We start from the raw sequence: 19255 nt of genomic DNA, 5'->3' as shown, positions 1-19255 counted from the left end.
AAATCTGCCTCATCACCGTCCACCTTTTGTTAAACTGAGCGACACACTTGGCCGTGTTCCTCAGCTCTCATTTATCTGTGAGAGTGTTTTGTGATGGCGGCGGCTTAATTGAAGAGCAAGAAGTCGTGTGTTGCAGTCAAACCTCGTTTTGAAGCTGTAATGCATCCAGGATTTGATTTGCTCTGCGTTGCCGCTGGCGCATTACAAAACGGAGGTTAATGGTTTTTAAATGTCAGTCTGAGAGTGTGTGAGAGAGAAAGACGAAGAGAGAGACATTTATTTGAGATGGCTGAAGGGTCATCAATTCTCAGATTAAAGTTGAAACTATGAAGACTACATTTTCCTTACAACCAAAAACCTGACGGCAACGGAAGACTGTATTTTCCTCCTGATGTTGCTGACTGATATCAGTTGGAGCAATTTCACAGAGGCTGTAACAGACAATCTGAGCCTCTTTAAACTCAGTCCCGCTGCTGCTCTCAGACGTCTGCTCGTCGCCACATTGATTTTCCTTCCTTGGTGCAGTTGCAGTGTGCTCCTTTTTTTCATTTCTGCGCATATGTCTTCTATCAGAGTTTCATTAGTTTCTTCATTAGACACAAGTGAGAAGAAAGGAATGAGTAGTTCTGCAGAGCTACAATACATGCAACAAAAGAAGTGCTGCTCAGAAAGTCTGAAAAAGGTGAACAAAAGGTGAAGAGCTTCTTTCAGACAGTCAGACATGATATGTCATCCTCTGTTTCTACAAACCAATCACACCTTTGAACACAGCTGTATCACTGTTTGATTTTGTAATAATCAAATCTTTTTTTTTTCTGTGATATGAAAAATCCTCATAATGAATGTATTTTAAGACCTGTATTTCCTCTGTAAATGACTGAAATCTTATGTGATAAATTAGTGACAAAAACCAACGTTCATGTTTTAAGGAGATGTACATTTTAGGATAAAACTTTAAATGTCACAAAAGATAATTTTGTCATTGAAGGCTGTTATAATCTCAATCCAACTACCCAGATTTCCTCTTTAAGTCCTGTATCCTGTGTTGCTCTAAACTCTTCACCCTGTTACTGATGCAGGAGCCTCTTCTGGTCCCAGTAGATCCAGTACTAACCCTTTCTGTCTCTGTCCCGTGTGATTGACAGGTGTGCTGGTGGTGAACGTGACGTGGAGGAAGAGAACCTACGTGGGAACTCTGTTAGACTGCACCAAACACGACTGGGCTCCTCCAAGGTGATGCTACACTACACACACTTTCTTTTTCTTTCTCTTCCTCTGTTTCTTTACAGAGAACTTTAAAGGCAAGAGAAAGGTTCAACCTGAGGACACAGCATCTGTTTGTTGTTGCAACTCTGTTTAGGTTGCAAAAAATATATGCCAAAAAACTGCTAACCGTGCTAGTAGCACACGTTTCAGAGCCAGTTAGTGTTAAGTTTGATCATTTTTGTATAGTTTTTTTTCAGGTTAGGAAAAGATCATGGTCATGTTAAAATATAAATATAGGAAGCACTTCTGCTTCCTGTTGGCGGCTTATTACAGTTATAGTACTGTGATGTTTGCAAGTGCACACGTCTGATGAAAAGTTTGTAATCTGCTGCCCCAAAGCTTGATTTTGTCCAGTCAGATGTTTGAGAGGACTACTCTTTAGTTTTGAAAGGTCTTTGATGCTTTTAGGTTGTAGAAAGTCCTCTTTACAAATCAACGTTATTCAGTTTTGTACGTGGCAAACAAAAACGCTGTAGAATGGTTTAACAAGAATGACAAATGGAAGTGCAGAAAGAGACAAAGATCCCACTGAGCAACAGTAACAGTAAAAATAGAAGAAATCAACAGTCAGTAGCTAAGTTTCCATCCACTTGTCAATCGAATTATCTGAAGTTCGGTAAAAAAACTCGTGAATAAAGCTGGTGAAAGTGTTTCCATCCAACGGCTTTAAAGCGAATAAAAACCTGTGCGTAATGACGTCACATGCTGTTTTGCGATCAAATTGGTATATTGAATTGATTTTAGACATTTTAAGGTGTTTCCATTAATCGCACAACATTCAAGCTAACTTTTGCGAACAAAGTTTTGCTAGACAAAATGGATCATGCCATCTACCAACAAATGATCAGTATTGCACAAGTTGTAATAGTGCGTATGTGCCAGCTGATAGCGACATATGAAGCTATAATAAGAAAACAACAATGCTATCAACACATTGCTATGATGATGCAGATGCAGATGCACGTAAATGCCCGACGACAACGGAGGCGGCCTGTGGTGTGAGAACGACTCCAAACAGTTCCGGGAGATCGTGGTTCAGAGACACTTCACAGAAACCCTTTGGTTGAAGCATTTTCGGATGACCAAGACAACATTTGACTTGTTGTGTAATTTTATTGGCCCGTCCCTTTCCCCAGATGTCGCAAGCTATCGCCCTCCGGTTCCAACCGAGAAGCGTATCGCCATTGCGCTCTACAAACTGGCTACATGCGCAGAGTACAGAGTGGTAGGCGAAACGTTTGGAGTCAGCAAAACCACCGTGCACCGGTGTGTTTACGCCGTGTGCAATGCCATACGAACGAGGATGATGCGAAGGTATATATACCTACCTGGAGTGGATGAGGCGCATGATATCTCGCTCCGTAACTCCAGAGCACACCCTGTGCCACAGGTGTATGGCGCAATAGACGGGACTCACGTCCCGATTAGACCCCCTGCTGAAGGCTACAGGGATTTTGTCAATAGAAAGGGCTGGCCATCAATCGTACCACAGGTTGTGGTAGACGATCGTTGCATCATAAGGGACATTTGTGTCGGCATTCCCAGTAGTGCGTCTCCTTGTTCGTCCACTTACATCTGTCTTTGTTGACACCCGCCATGTGTGCAAACAGAGCGGAAATACTGGGCGGAAATGAACTAAAACTTCTTCTTCTTTGTTTTGTGGCGGGTTGCAACCATAAAATGACCTAAAACTTAATCGCAATTTATTATTTATTCGGCAAATAACGTTTCCATCAGCGTTTATCACATAAGCCGTATATTGATCAAGATAAAATCCGATGAGCCCGAACGTATTTCATTTGAGTCGATATTCATGAAATTCAATCGAATTTTACTGTTTTTATAAGGCATTTTTCATTCGATATCACTTAATTCGGATAAAAACGTGTGGATGGAAACATAGCTATTGATAAAAGAAACAGGATTTTTAGAGCCCAGTTGCGCTGTTGTGCTTCAATAATAATCAAGGGTCACTTATGCTTTTCTGGACTGGAAAACAAATTCAGCATCCAGGTTCCAACAGGATTCTCCCCGTCATGCAACACTGTGGGGACCTCCACTGGAATGGAAGTGTGAATCATTTCATTCTTTTTTTTAAGGCCAAAACTATTTCACATGTAAGTAAAACATTGTGTGTCTGAATTATACCATTTCTTTTAATCTCTGTTAAAGTAGTTATTATTGAAGGAAAGAAGACAAAAACATCACTATAACCGCTGATTCATCACTTTTCAACGGCAGTATATTTGTTCTCATGTACACACAGTTGCAGCTGCCTTTGACTTAAAATTTTAATTCTAAAAACAGCTCATAATTTGTGCTCCAGTTGGATTGTGATTGGCTTGACACATCGCCACAGGGGCAACACGGATGTAAAAAAAATTAGGACACTGTTCTATTTTTTGGCCACAAACGACAAAGCTGTATGACGAGTTGATGCTTAGCAGCGTGTTTCCATTGTAAAATGTCATTATGTCCAACAAATGGTTTCATCATCAACATCTAGTGAGGGTCTGGCTCTCAGACTGGTGAAAACAGGCCTACAATTATATTTAAAATCAATTCTTATTCTAATTGTAAACACATTATAAGGACAGGCCTTATATAATTATTCTGACTCACTTCTGCTTGGTGTATTGCCCTGTTCGATCTATCATGTTTAACCATTTTATTGTTATTCTTATTGGCTTTTATTTGCTGGTGATCGTTTATTTGATAAACTGAAAAGAGCACTTAGTTGTTTTTAAGTGCTCTGATGTTGCTGAAATGATAAAAAGGCTGTTAGCTGTTGTTCCATGATGAGCTTTAACAGAAACGCTCTCCATCCCAACTGTTATACAAATGAAGAGTGTTTTTTGTAATTGCTGAGTGGAAAATGTGACAGTCCCTCCTTGAGGTGCTAAAACCTCTCAATTATTGCTGCTGTATGTGAATGTTTGTTGTCATGGCAATTACAGCTTAATCTCAGACACCAGGGACTAAATTGCTTTTTTCATTTGGATTTGACGTCTGTCAGTGGTGGCTAAATGCTGTTTTATTATATAATTCAATGGAATAAAATGCTTCCTCTTTGATGATGCATTATCAGTCTCTGCATGAAACTGTAACAAAAAGATAAAATCATGCAAAAACTACTAATGAGCTTTAATTTTTCAGCTTTAGTAGACAATGTTTGAATTGTAGGAAATCACCCGGACTAGATCACTCTATTAAAATTGATAACATTTTAGTTTTCTTGTGGTTATGTCCCTTAAAATGATAATACTGACCTGTATCTGTGCGACGTTTGTCACTAGAGAGGTGTTTTCACATTTCTCTCTTGAATGATGCCTGTGTGAACGTCCCTAAAATCTGAAATTCAAACGCACTCCGGGCAAGCTATAGTTGGTACATCACAGATTTGAAGTCGCTTCGTTGTCTAATACGCAAAAGCTGTAAAAAAAAACCTGAAACTTCCAGCGCAGAGCGGACTGTCAGTACAGAGTGAAAACACACTATAATCGTAGCTGTCAGTCACTGCCAGTTATAAGCTAACAAGCTAACAAACAACAAACAAAATGAAAGATGCTAACTATACTTACCATTCTGATAAGTCTGCTGGTCGCCGATTTTGGTGCACAACAGACTCCTCATCTGAGTCTGGGTTTGACTGACGCCGGGTTTAGACATGACGCTAAACTATCGCTGCAGTTCCCGAGCAACTGCGGATCTTTGCACTGGCTTTGGGGCGCTTCCGCTTCCTGTCTGAACATGGCGTGAAACTCAAACATGTATGGCTAAATATCTCAGATTTTTTTCACCATCTTCTTGATGCACACTGCTCTTTCACCGGTCCACCTAGTGCAAACAGCTGTGGTGGTGGAGGACAGGTGCAAGGCCAGATCCAGAATTTCTCAATGAGGGAAGGAAAAATTTTCAGAGCTTTTCTTTGAACGTTTTACGTGGGTAAACCATGTTAAATAAAATATGAATCATAGCAGAGTTGTTTTTTTTTTTTTTACATACTTTAAAGCGTGTCAGGAGGGAGACTTTAAATAGAGGCATGAGAGTAACAAATATCCTTGAAATGCCAAAGAAAATCCATTAAATTTCAGCGGGACGTTCCAGCGGCTTCAGTGACATTCAGGGACACACTGATGTAAAAAAGCAATTACAAACATCACAAGAAATGTGAGATATCATCGTTTCGAAATCACAGAGGGCGACAACAAAGTCTAGTCTCAACGTGCTTTGCAGTTTCATCCATTAATAAGGTGATTAACACCCAAAACAGTCTTTCCAAGGTCAGAATATATCCATTGAGTCCTGCAATGTTGTGCCGTAATTAATGCACTAAAAGGCCAGCACATAGGGTCCAGTTTGGAAAATAGAGCCATACTCTGTAGATAAATCTAAAGCAACGCATTTTCCTTATCCAAGCAGACAGGTTTTAGATATAAATAACAATGTGTGAGGGTAGAGAAGCATTCGGTATTAAAATGTGAGGCTCTCTGGTAAACAGCATCAAAAGACTTCAAAGTAGAAAGGGATGACACGTGAATACAAAATGTCTCTATCAAATAGAAAGATAACTGGATTGTACAGGTTTTCATGTTATCAAAAAAGAAGCGGGCTTTGTACAGAACAAAATTATTTTTTATCCTTGACGTCTGGGTAAAGTGGTCCACATGAGCCTTGAATGATAATCTGTTATCTTTCAAGTGTTTTTTGTCTGATGGAACAAGAGTTCAATTTGGGTAACAATATGAACAAGTTGTTCTCGGGTTAAAACCTTTCAAGAACAACCGCATCAACAAGAAAAACAGCTTTGTTTTCAGTCTGACACAATACATTACGACGTGAAACGATACAGTGTAAAACAATATGAAGTAGGGGTGCAAGATATATCGACTCAATATCGTTATCGCAATATATCGAAAGTGTCGCAATAAGTATGCAATATTTTTTTTTATTTTATGGAGTAAACTAAACTGAACAAATCAGAGAAGAGAAAGAAAAGTTGTGTCCTGTTCTCTTTATTTATTTTATACTGTCTAACCAGTAAAACATGTCCTGTTCTGTAGACATGGTCCTTATTTATTTATTCATGTTGGACCAGTCCAATATGACTATCAGTTCAAATAAACCTTGTTGTAAGAAAACTTGTTTAATTTATGAATCTATTTTGATGCATTTTCTTGTAACTTTAAAAATATTGAAAGTAATATCGATATTGCAATATTCATAATCGATATCGCAATATCACATTTTGTCAATATCGTGCAACCCTAATATGAAGTGATACAATGTGAAACGATAAAATGCGATATGATAACAGCTGATACAATACGTTGTAAAACAATACAATCGCACTCGGAGAGCGCAGATATCCGCCAAGGCCATGCCCTGTCTCGCAGTATTAATGAAAGAAAGAAAAATAATTAGTGTATCCTCGCTGTGATTTGGATCCGCTCCAACGTAAGTGATTATTAAGAGGAATTGTCTTTAAATCCAGTGTTTTTCTCTTCCTCTGTCCAGGTTTTGTGAGTCTCCCTCCAGTGACCCTGAGTTGCCAGGTGGGCGTGGCCGGGGCAAACGGATGCGAATGGCCATGGCCGAGAGGCCCTGCGTTGATCCGGCCCCTGCTGCCAAAATCAGGGGTCTATCACAGCACAGGAGCCGTGGAGGTGGTGTGGCTGGAACCACTGCACCCATCCACAGCAAGGGGCGGAGAGGAAGCCTGAACCTCATCAACAGCAACTGCCGAACGCCTCCTTCTTTCTTCACTGTGGAGGAGGTGAAACCTGCCAACAGCACCTCCTCTCTCTCCTCCGGGAAGCGGAAGAACAAACCGCCAGCTGACCTGGACCTCAGTCTGGTCTCTTCGGACGAAATCAAAAACGGGAATGGGAAGAGGATCCGAGCCAAATCCCGCAGCGCCCCGTCCACGCCACTGGGCAAATCTGACCCTTCGTTCATGGATCCTGGAGGAGGTTGTGCCTCCTCACCACCTCCCCCACCCATCCTCATCGACTGCCCCCACCCCAACTGCACTAAACGCTACAAGCACATCAACGGCCTGCGCTACCACCAGACGCATGCACACCTGGAGGCTGAGGAGCAGAGGAAGCCTGAACTGGAGCCCATGAAGGATGGGGAGAGCGAGGAACGATTATCGGACTGTGAGGACACCATCGGCAACATGACATATGACCTCTCAGAGACAAACAGCACTAATGCCAACAGCTCCTCTAAGAAACCCGCTCCTCTATATAAGGTGACCACAGTGGGGTCTCCTAAGAACAGACGGCTTCTCCTCAGTACTGACCACAGTCCCTCAGCCAACCCCAAGACCAGAAGAACCTCACTGCTGAAAGATGGGCTGATTGATGACCTCAGCAATCTGCCCATCATCTCCAACATGACCGTGGTTCTGGAGAACTGCATGGTCCCAGACAGGAACTCCACGGTCGAGATGCCCAAGCTGGAAGCCGAAGGCTTGATCGACAAAAAGGGGGGTGCGTGCGACAAGGGCAAGAAGGCCAACGGGAAGGTTGAGAAGCCGTCCAAGTCACGGACCAATCGGCCGATCGCTCCCGCCCCTGCTCCCCCAAAGCTGATCGCCATACCCAACACAGCGTATCCGACCGCCACAGCAGATACTGCCCCCTCACAGCAGCCCTCACCCATAGCAGCCGTAGGCCTCACCAGTAAAAACCTTCCCCTGAAACCCATCAAACCAAAGCTGAGCATCGTTGTGGAGCCTAGCCTTGTCAAAGCCACCTTGGTTACCTGCAGCAAAGAGACCAGGAAGAAAGAGAAACGGAGGCTGAAGGACAAACACAACAAAGACGTGCAAACCAGGACACCTAATGGCGACGGTGGTGGAATCAAAATGGAAGATGTTGGTGGTTCCAAAATGGGCGTGAAGGAAATTTCTGGGAGCCTTCTGAAAGAGCACCTCAGTAAGCAGGATGTACTGAACGGGCTCACAGAGAGCCAGGAGAGCAGGATGGCCAGTATCCGAGCTGAGGCTGATAAGGTCTACACATTCACCGACAACGCCCCCAGTCCCTCCATCGGTGGTTCATCACGGCTTGACTCAAGTGGTAGTTGCCTGGCAACAGACAGCAAGAACAACAGCCCCGCCTACTCTGACATCTCAGATGCCGGGGACGACGGGGGATCTTCTGAATGTCGCTCGGATGGAATCAGATCCAAGTCAGCCTCCTCGGCCTCTTCAGAGGTGAGCTCTAACAGTAGCCATGGTAACTCTGGTAAAACCCCGCCCACAGCCTCTGCCCCGCCATCAAAAGATCCCCAATCCCCGTACTACCACAGCTACGAGCCCTACTACCTGCAGGGGTACATGCAGTCGGACAGGCAAAACAGCAGCAGCGTCGCTTTCCACAAAAGCTCTGGCCATGACGGCAAAGGGAAAGACAGAAAGGAAGAAGTGAAAGAGGACGATAAAAGCTCCTCCCACGAGTTCTCAGACTCAAAGAAAGGCGACGGGCCGCCTCAGTCGCAGCTGCAGCTGGCTATGAGTCAGACCCAGACCGCCTTGGCCCAGTCGCTGTACTACGGCCAGTACTCCAGAGGACTGTACATGGACCAGAAACTGTTACTGGCCTCCAAATGCTGTGACCAGACGCACAGCGCCAAGCAGAGGGGAGAGAGGGGACAGGGGGTGAGAGACAGTGAGGACGATAAACATGTGGTTGGGGGTTCAGCCAGTGGACCCATGCACGGTAAAGATGGCGCTAAAGGTTGCTGTCCCAAACCCGTCCTGTCCTACGTGGAGATGACTGAGAGGGGAGAAAGGGGACAGAGTCTGGGCGTAAAGGCGGTGCACGGTGGCATGGTGGAGCAGCACCAGGTCTTGATGAAAGACTGCGATGACATCAAGTCACCTTCCTCTTCCTCTTCTTCATCGCTCCACAACCCAAACAGTCAGACAGATCTGGACTCAAATGTTTCCTATTCCAGTGTAAGTTTCTCCCTCTGTCTATGACCTGCCGCCGCCGCTGATGGTGTTGTTGGTGTGCTTTAATGGCTGCTGTTGAGTGTCACAAAGAGATGAATCACACGGTGTGTACAGCTAAACCAATAGGTGCTAAAAACAAAGACCATGTGGCTTCTGTGGTGCTGTAGCTGTACTTTGACATGGTAGTTTCGGTTGAAATCAAAAATCGTGTGGTTTGATTTGATGGATGTTTTTAATGTTTAGAATCAATGGGGGAAATGTGTTATTCCAACTCTAGCTGTTAATGTAAAACACATAAAGGAACAAAAGAAACATTTCTAATACATACATTAAGTGTTGGTTTTTATATGAGCTGCTTTTTCAGAAAGCTTGTACAGATTTTTAACCATGTCATCTCACGATGCATTTTACCGCTATCTCTAGCCATGCTGGGTCATGTAAAAAAAGGTTGTATGAATTGAATGAAAGCCGTGTCCGGGAGGTTGTTTTTTCATTCAGTTTGGCCTAAATTCTGCAGTTGATCATGTGTGAGACGTGTCTTCATTCGTGTCATTGAGAGGGACACCACACTCCTCACATCCCACCTCTGAATGGCCGCCTGCTGTTGAAACGTCGTCATCTTTCATCAACATCACAACCAGAGCCAGTGATAGATGGTCTGTCTATGGTTCTGTTTACTCAAGTACACAGTGTTTCCTCTATAGTCATTCAGCAGCGGTGGGCCACCGCAGCAAGAAATTCTCCACCCCTGCTAAAAAGAAAATGTACAAATGAAAGTTATAAATTAGCCTAAACAAAAAAACACAAAAGAGACAAAATGCTAAAGGGCTAAGATTTAGTTTTAGCCCTGCAACCGGCCATATAAACAAAAACTGGGACAGAGACGTGGACCGAAGTTGAACTGACCCCAAAATGACTCCCACCCACCACTGTTAACAAAGAATTATAGGGGAAACACTGCAACTAGCACCAACACTTGTCCCCATCGATCTAGCCCTCAGACGGCCCGGCCTGGGCTCACTGCCTCGCTCACAGCAAATACTCAGAGCTACAACATGGGGAGGAGGCCGAGGAGGGTGAGGCAGACAGGGGAAAGGAATGGGGAGCTACCGTGGAGCCTGCCGGGGCCAAGATGACCTCAGGAGGAGGTGTGGGCGGAGATGCTAAAAAAGCCAGGGTCCACGATCTCCCGCCCGCCATCGACGTGGAGGATTCAGACAGGCTGGACGGGCTGGATGATCAAGGCCAGGAGCCAATGGGAGGGCTGGCTGAGGAGTCCCAGAGTGCCCGGGTGGCGGTGTCTCCTCCCATGACCCCCCAGCAGCCCTACATCCAGTACCAGCACTCCTCCTACCTGCCCTACCTGGCAATGTGTGAAAGTGGCGGGGGCTCTTACAGAGGGGTGTCCCCAACCCTGGTCCACAATTACCCAGGTAAGAGTCTTAAGTAAAGGTTTGGGTTTACTTTAAAGCAAGGCCGCGCAATTTGGGGCCAGCAGGCCTAGTTGGGCCCGAGCTCCCTTTGTTTTGGCCCTCCATAGCATTTGACATTCTCATGCTTATTCTGCTCTTAATTTGAAAGTGCTGTAAAATCCTAACTATAATAACTATGAAACGTACATTTTTTGCAGCTAAAAAAAAGCACGTAATCTGAGTTTTACGGCAATGTAAAGCACAGTGCTGGTAAACTTCCCTATTAAATTACATACGTAAGTTTTATCTACGAAGAATTACAAGAATTATGTTATTCTTCAACATCATTTATTTTTGGCCTGTGGCCTTTCATCCAGGCACATGTTGGCCCTTCATCTGAAAGAATTTGGGCACCTGAGAGGAATAGTTTGACATTTTGGGAAATACGTATTATTCCGTATCTTGCTGAGAGTTGGATGAGAAGATCAACACAAATCTCATGTTTTTTGTAACTCTTGTTTTAGATGGCCAAATCAAGTCACCGTTTGTATGTCATGCGTTTGTATGTTTCTTCGTCTGTGTCCACCAGGTTTCCACTACCCTCTGTACGGTAACACGGCAGGCAGGGAGGAGTCGGAGGTGACTCCACCCGGCAGAGGAGGAGCGGTGAGCAGCAAGCAGAGCGGCGACTCTACCTCGTCCTCAGCCATCGAGCTGCTGCAGCAGCAGAGCCATCAATACCACGGAAAATCACCCGCTGTGAGACACCGCTCACTTTACTGCCACATGCACACACTGCAGCTCACAGCGTCACACCTTTCATTCACACAACACAGATGTGATGTTTCCAAATGAACACACAGAAAAAGATTTGAATAAAGGAAGGTTAAAGACAAACACGGAAACCAGAAGTTGCTCGTAAACGTCAGAGGTTAAATAGTTGTAACTGCTGTAGTTGCACTCTTTGTCTCCGGACAAGTACATTTCTATTGAAATTAATTTATTCACTTTTCCTGGAGTAAAGAACACACATCACATACTGTACCTGTTACATTAACAAATCAATAAATACACATTTTTAAACCCCCGAAACAGATGCAAACAACAAACGAATGGACCGCACACAACGGAAACATAGGAAAACAATATTGCAAGTTCCAACAATGCTCATTAAATATGTATAAAAAGAAAAAAACATGCAAAGTAAAAAAGAGAACCTTAAAAAATAATGTGGAAATATAAAATATATATAATATAATATTTGTGGTAGACGGTAATTGCAAATGAATAAACTAATGTAAATAGAAATGTTGTAATGAATATGTGTAATGAGAAGTAATTATATACATATTACTACTTCTTTCAGTGCTCTTCAATGTCATCAAGCAAGTGTGAATACATGACATTTAAATGAACCATACTGAGGGCTGAAGATATTTCATGAACATGCTCAACACTTCAAAAAGAAACAATTAGTAAAGTGTGTGTGTGTGTGTGTGTGTGTGTGTGTGTGTGTGTGTGTGTGTGTGTGTGTGTGTGTGTGTGTAGCCCGGCGAGAAGGGTTCCCCCGAGGGGGAGAGAGAGACGGAACGAGAGAGGAACCACGTGTCATTCGCCCGACACCTCCACACACACCATCACACACACCTGGGTATGAGCTACAACCTGATGTCAGGACAGTACGACATCTACCAAGGTACGACCGCACACTGAGCCCAAAATGTGCCAAACTGACACCGGCTAATAAAGAACTGCATCATATGTGAAACTGAAGCTGAATTATATTTCACATCAATTGCTTAGTGAGGTGCTTAAAGGCCGTTGTAGTAATGCTAATGGTTTGAATTAACATGTTTAGCTGTCACATATGGCTGTAATGATCGGTCAGTTAGTGTTAGTTGTTGTTTGATGAACAGTAAGCAATAAGAAACATCTTTTCTTTTCTTTTTTACCCAACCTTTGGTCTTGACTTTTTCTCATGGTTTTCCTCAGTGCTGGAAGAAGTATTACATTTTACTGGAATTATACCTTGTATGATTTCATGTGACAAATAAAATTGATTGAAGTACTGAGATAGAAGTAGATGTAAACTGTAAAAAATACTCCATTACAAGTAAACGTGTTCTATGAAAATTTGTAAGTAAAAGTTTGTAAGTATAATCAGGACAATGTTCTTAAAGTATTCAAAGTAAAAGTACTCGTAAAATGTTCCCTTTGACTGTTATATTATTCTATGTATCTTTGTCAAATTGTTAATATAGATGTATTATTGTTTGAGCAGCAAACTGTTTGTTAAATACAAATTCAGAAATGCCGTCACAATTACCCAGAGCCCAAATTGAGTTACACCTTTACAATGTTTGTTTTGCCCAATCAACAGTTCAAACCTCAACGCTATTCAAAATAGATTCAAATATTTACAATAATTAAAAGAAAAAGCAGCAAATCCTCACATTTGTGAACACAAACAGTGTGAATGTGGTGCTGAGTTCTTACTGCTCTGTGTTGAAGGCTTGAGCTCCAGGTCGCTGGTCTCCAGTCAGCAGGTGTCAGGACACTCCTCTACTGGTAAGTCTGTGCTGTTAATACCAGAGTTCACATGAAAAAAGTGTAGAAGTATATTTAAAAAAAGGAAAAACATAGACAAGGACTGAGAGGAATCCATCAAAAAGTACATTTTCATTCCACAAGACTCCAATCTTGATGGAAAACTATTCATGGGATGTTTTATACAAAAGAAGATGAAGATTCTTAGCCTGTCAAGTTGGGTAATTATGAAACAAAAAGGTAAATCTATATTCTTATGTCGCTTTAAAGACAAATAAACAGGTTTGAAGAATATTTATGTAAAAAAAAAAAAGTAAACAGCTGCAATTTAAAAAGAGAGGTGCACTTCGTATATCAGCTTTGGAAAAAGTTGCAAATCTGATAAACTGTTTCTGCGGTGGCAATATTTTGTGTGCTCTCTGTGTGAATCACAGACTCATAGATCATCCACTGAATGTGCATCTTATGAAATAAATTGGCTATTTTGGTTCTTTTATGAAAAAATGCAAACTGGGTTGGGGAAGCCAATAAATCTGATATCTAAACTGCCTTGTTGCCTCAGTTATCATGCTGTAGATCATTACCCACTTTGCAGTGTTTTCTATATATATTTTTAGAGGTTATATTTATATATATTTAGAGATTATATATCGCTGCCTTTGTTTTGAATGTGTGAAATAATGCAGAGGGAACCTGTCAGGCTGTTAAACTGCGTAATGTGATGATTACCTTGCTGCTGCAGAGACTGCAGTTACCTATAAATGGTAATTGCTGTGAAATAGAAGAGATTAACAGGAGTGATGCTGACAGTGGAAGAGACACAGCAGCCCAGAAATGGAGAACACCAGCAGTTTTCTACAGAAACTAATTGTCAGGCCTGATATCTGAAGATCACTAATTGTCTTCTTATCTTGTGAACAAACTGTTTTCCTACAACCACAATGTAATTATGTCATTATCTCTAAACAAACACAATGGTAATATTAATTTGTGTGTAGGTCTGTTTATATTATCAGCTTGCATTCGAGGGTGTTATCACTTTATCTAAAGGCTTAAAGGAATGACATTTATGTTGTAGTCACAAAAAAGTTTTTATAGACAACAAATCCATTGGAGCAGTCGCTGGCAATGAAATTGTTGTTCACAGGCTCCCTCCAACAATGCTACTACAAAATGCATAAAACAAAAAAAAAAACATGCAGGTAAATACATACAAAATAAACAAGAAAATCATGTTTCACAATGTGAAAATCTGAAATCATTGCCATGTAGGCTTTCACATAAAAGGAATTTGTCGCTGCAAAAGTCAAGAGATATTAATATTTAAAAATGTACAAAAACAATTCTGAAAAAATAGTTCAAAATGTTTTTTTAAAGTGGAAAAGCTTAGTTGTTTGTCATTTTGTTAATGTTATCAGCAATCAATTAAAAAAATGATATAGCACTTTACGTCAACCAGCAGGTATCCATAGTACTTTACATCAAGAACCAAATGAAATCATTACAGTATGTTGTGAAATTGGGCTTAAAAGTTGAAAGTGAGTGCTATATAACTGGTAAAAAACAAACAAAAAAAAAAACATATACAGCTACGAAGAGCCAGGCAATAATTTACATACTTAGTTCCGATTGGTCATTTTCTCGTCTGACCGTCAAATTTCCGGAGAAATGTGTTCCCATGCAGAATATTTACGTAAAATCGAACCTTTCTCATCATTGGCATGTTGCCCCACTTTGAGTCTTTAGGGACTTTAAGCAGCAACGGTTGAAGGGACAGAAAACAAAAGTTCCACTTTGAGCGATTCTATGTCAACTCTTCCTGACATTGTAGCATAACGGTTTACTACGGGAGAGCGACTGGTTTGCCGTACCCAGCAATACGTGAAAGTGTTAGCAGCCAAAAGTGTTTGTTCATTTCAGATCACTATTAAAATCAGTTTGCAGAGACTTTAGACTTAATGCAATCATCCATCGCGGTGAACTTTTTGTAGCCTTCATTTATGTCGTCACACATTACATCATCTACATTCTAAAGATCTTGAATCTTTTTCCCTGAATTCCTCTGCTTTAGAGGTCTGGATGAAGTTTTTCCTCAAACATTTTCAACTTGTACGGATGCTCAAAGCGAAACCGTCAGCTCTTGTGTCTTTTGATTGCAATCGCACCACCTCTAGTCCGAACACACCTGAAGTCTTGACTCTAGTTCCTGAGATAAAAGGCCAATATATGACTAAAAGCCTGCGTTTTGTCCTCTTGTCTCCACAGAGAGCGAAGTGAAGAAGTAGGGCCATGTGAGAGACCAAGTCTCACATGAGGAACGGCAGAATTTATCAGACATCAATTCCATGGTGTTTAATAAGCTTCGCCTCGCTCAGAGGCAGAGAACTAAAATTAAAAAAACCTCTTTCATTTCTTACCACCTGTTTTATAACACATTGTCGAGGAGCAGACGGAGGGACAGGAAGCAGGATCAGCAGGAACTATCTGTACCAGTCCAGATCACTGACTTTTGAAGCTTCCAGTTTTGCAGGATTTTGACAGAAGCAGGGCGGCATGTATGAAACTTAACATCCCAGAGCGCTGCGCATCCGCCCAGCTACAGCTGTGGTGTTCACCTTTATAAAATGCACATTTATCGTAGTGTATTATGATGATGATGATATGACTGAATGTACTGAAGATGACTTACATTATCACAATAGTGTTGATCTTTTTTTTTTTTTTTTTTTTTTTTTTTACTATTGAGGAAACAGCATTAGGAAGCTAAAAAGTCTATTATTATCCTTATTATCCTTATTCTGATTATTGAAGTGGTCCTCCTCCCTCCATAGTGCTGACGCTACATTTGTATTACTAACCTGTACTTGAGCGTAACCATGTTGATTGTATTGTCTTTATGTGAGAGTAAACCTTCACATCGACCTGCCCAGTGCCATGTAGGAACCCAGTGGTGTATATATTCTGTACAGATTCATGGCGGAGCACTAACATGCTTTATTGTACTCTATGTTGATCTCCATCAGCCATGCAGGGGAGCAGCGGGCGGAGCGTGGAAAACCCGCAGGAAAAGAACCACTATTTCTTTATTAGCCAAGTTCAGTTCAACGGCAGCAGTTTGTCCTGTCGGCACACCAACCGACCGACCGCTCCACTGACGTAATGCACTGTATGTTGCACGTATGACACATCCTATTTGGTTAGAGCTAAGGATAAGTGTGTCATTTAGTGAGTGAGAGCCCCAGTTTGTGCCTCGTGGATTCAGTTTTCTTTCAGGTCACTGTTGATCTCCACATCTGACACTGCTATGGTTAACGGTTGGTCATTTTTCGGAACGAAAAACTACTTGGTGAGTGTTGGGAAAACTCAAAAGTTGGGTGAAAATCAACTATTTGGAAAACGTTTTTATTTGGCGAAACAAGCTCACCACAAGGTCCATTTAGCAGCTGTTCTGGAGCTTTCAATCGTACCCCATAATGCCATGAAATTGTAGTTGGACCACAAGGTCAATTCAGAGAATCTACTTTAATGCAAACACGGATAAAAAGTGCTCAAAAGGATGGGAGTTTGAATATCAACGCTTCCACGCTAACTGGAAAAACTCCCTCTGCTGAGGAAGATGGTGTGGTACGACAGAAAGCTCCAGATCAGCTGCTGAATGGACCTTATGGTCAGAGTGTTTTGCTGTACTAATGTTCACAGTTGGTAGTAGACAGGAAAGAAACAGTTTGTTGTCCCAAACAATGATGGCAATTCAGTGTACACCAGAGAAAATATAGAATTAAAGGGGAACAGGCTATGACTTCAAAAAGTGCTGTTGCGTTTGACTTATTTCAATTTATATCACTTGAACATAATCAACAATCAGCAGGGATTTGTAATGGAAAAATTATGCTTAAATGAGAGGTACAACCTGGGGTTAGGTGAATGAAATATTGAAGACGGATGCCAGTGAGTGCATGCTAGTTTATTTGAACATGAAAGCCATAATTGTGCCAATTATACTTTTAGTCACAGCACCTCTGAAAGACAATTCCAGTGTTAAAATGAGTTTTTGCTCATTTTCACCATTCCTTTATTATAACTTCTACAGCCGACACTATACTCAAAACTAAATAGAATTTGGTTTGTTTGCTCAGGTACAATACGTAGTGAGTTTATGACCAAAAATAAGCTTCAGGGTTAGCCAGTAAAAAAAAAAAAAAAAAAAATCAATTTACTTTGTATACGTCTTGTTTTTAGGAAATTACAAGTTGTGTAAATAAAAGCATTTGCTTGCAGCGGCATAGTCGACAGCAGATTGAGAACTGCTAAATTCAGTTTTGAGTATCGATCAGCGGCTCCAAATTAATGCTACATCTAAGTATAGTTAGTTATAATTTAACACAATGAAAGCTGGAAAACCATTCACAGTACAGCGATAGAAAACACTGGAATTGTCTTTTAAGTAAAATGAGATGCCAGTAGGGCTGTACATTTTGTCAGGAGTCCCACAATCCTTCACTCCGCCCCTGCTCCCATGCCTTCTACAAGCTAACTAGCTCACTGCAGAGCCTCTGATAGACAGAATGGTCAGGTTTTTATCAACTGCTGCCATATCTCTAGAACAAAGAACTGTCAAAGTGTTAGCAACAACAATTGGGCCGATTTCGGTGCTTGCCCAATGGAAAACAAACGTTCATGTTAGCCTGCTGGTTGTAATTCAGAGTTATCAGGAATTTACTATGATAGTCCCATTTTGGCTTAAAGAGATAGATAAGTATGAACAAAGTGGTATCAATTTGGCTGCAAACATCCAAATAATAATTGAAAGGAGCCTGATTAAAAATAAACTGCTACAAATATGACACAATAAAAATGGCTAATTTAGGCTTAAATTTATTTGTATCACTGTGACAACATGGCTAGTATTAGGGTTAGCTATCTTAAATTAATGTGAGAACATGTTTACCCATTCTGCCAACAAAGCGTAGAGAAACAATGTTCCACCTTTTATGTGGATGTCCAGTCAGTGTTGATGAAGAAGGTCCAGCACACTTCTGTCCAAGTGAGGAGTAAAAACTTCCATGGCTCTCTCGGGGATTGGCGTCGGAGACAGCATCCGACAAAAACTGCCCACGCTCACATTTATTGCAGCAGAATGATTCCGTTTCTGTTGGCATCGGAAGGCAATTTTAACAAAGTCACCAGCAGTAGTTTGCCTTCGGCAGCTCAGGTTCTGGAGAGTCCCTGTCGGCCATATCCTCCCCACTGCGGCCGCAGCCTTGGCCTCTCCCCGCTGCATTTCTTTTGCCGCATGGCTCGAGGAAACACAGCTGAAGTCAGCCAAAACATTGTAAAATCTATTCTCGTCCATAACATACTCTGCACTCATTTTGGGATGCCATTTTCACAGTTCGCAATACAAGCGAAGAGAACTGGAAGTTCTGTTTTTGAGTAGAATCTAGAGCACGCCCCCTGGCTACCCGGAGGAGAAATCTAAGCTGAAATAGCCTGAAGTTCTTCTTCGTCACTGTCACGTCACTGGATGCAGGAAGAACAACAGATTTTGCAGGTGAGAACTCAGCTTCCTCGGTCAATATAGCACTCGCTGGGAAATGTATTGCTTCAAACGGCTTGATTTACCATCAAAACTGATTGGACACCCACACAAAAAAGTGTCCCTTTAATGCAGCATAATGTAATGTTAAGGTCATGTGGGGTGGAAGTATTTACTAGTACAAATTGGAAAATTCCCAATCCCAATGGCCCGACCTTGTCTATCAGCGGCTCTGTTTCACTCAAACACAACACCTTACCTGCATAGTATCAGTGATCATTCTATTACTTGAATATAGTGCTATGAACTCTGTTTACAAAATGCTGTCATCTTTTGGGAGACACAGTGTTGTCTTATAAAGGCTGCTTGGTATATGTTCAGTTCATCCACCCGATGTATCCAGTAAATTACACACTGCAATCGTATAAACATGGAACCTGCTGTTGCTTTTTTATACTGTATATGCCTTAATTCATATGTTTGGCAATCATGATTAAAGGATGTTTATATATATTCTTTTGTCTGTGG

At 41.7% G+C, this 19255-nt stretch overlaps 1 protein-coding gene across 3 annotated transcripts in view; it reads left to right on the top strand.

Annotated features, from left to right (window-relative positions):
- The window catches only part of znf608 (zinc finger protein 608), a 61845-nt gene extending 43783 nt beyond the window's left edge, over window positions 1-18062 (top strand). For 2 of the 3 annotated variants that reach the window (XM_035996956.1, XM_031305422.2), the window contains 7 exons: window positions 1146-1233; window positions 6784-9235; window positions 10227-10665; window positions 11234-11403; window positions 12193-12340; window positions 13156-13212; window positions 15457-18062. In XM_035996956.1, the coding sequence (XP_035852849.1) occupies window positions 1146-1233; window positions 6784-9235; window positions 10227-10665; window positions 11234-11403; window positions 12193-12340; window positions 13156-13212; window positions 15457-15476 (3374 nt within the window). In that variant the 3' untranslated portion in view covers window positions 15477-18062. The remainder of the gene's footprint in view (window positions 1-1145; window positions 1234-6783; window positions 9236-10226; window positions 10666-11233; window positions 11404-12192; window positions 12341-13155; window positions 13213-15456) is intronic. The other variant, XM_035996964.1, reaches the window with a different exon arrangement.
- The last annotated feature ends 1193 nt before the right edge of the window (window positions 18063-19255 follow it).

Source organism: Sander lucioperca, chromosome 2 (genome assembly GCF_008315115.2).
Source record: "Sander lucioperca isolate FBNREF2018 chromosome 2, SLUC_FBN_1.2, whole genome shotgun sequence".
Taxonomy (NCBI): domain Eukaryota; kingdom Metazoa; phylum Chordata; class Actinopteri; order Perciformes; family Percidae; genus Sander; species Sander lucioperca.
This window is presented reverse-complemented; position numbering and strand designations above follow the sequence as displayed.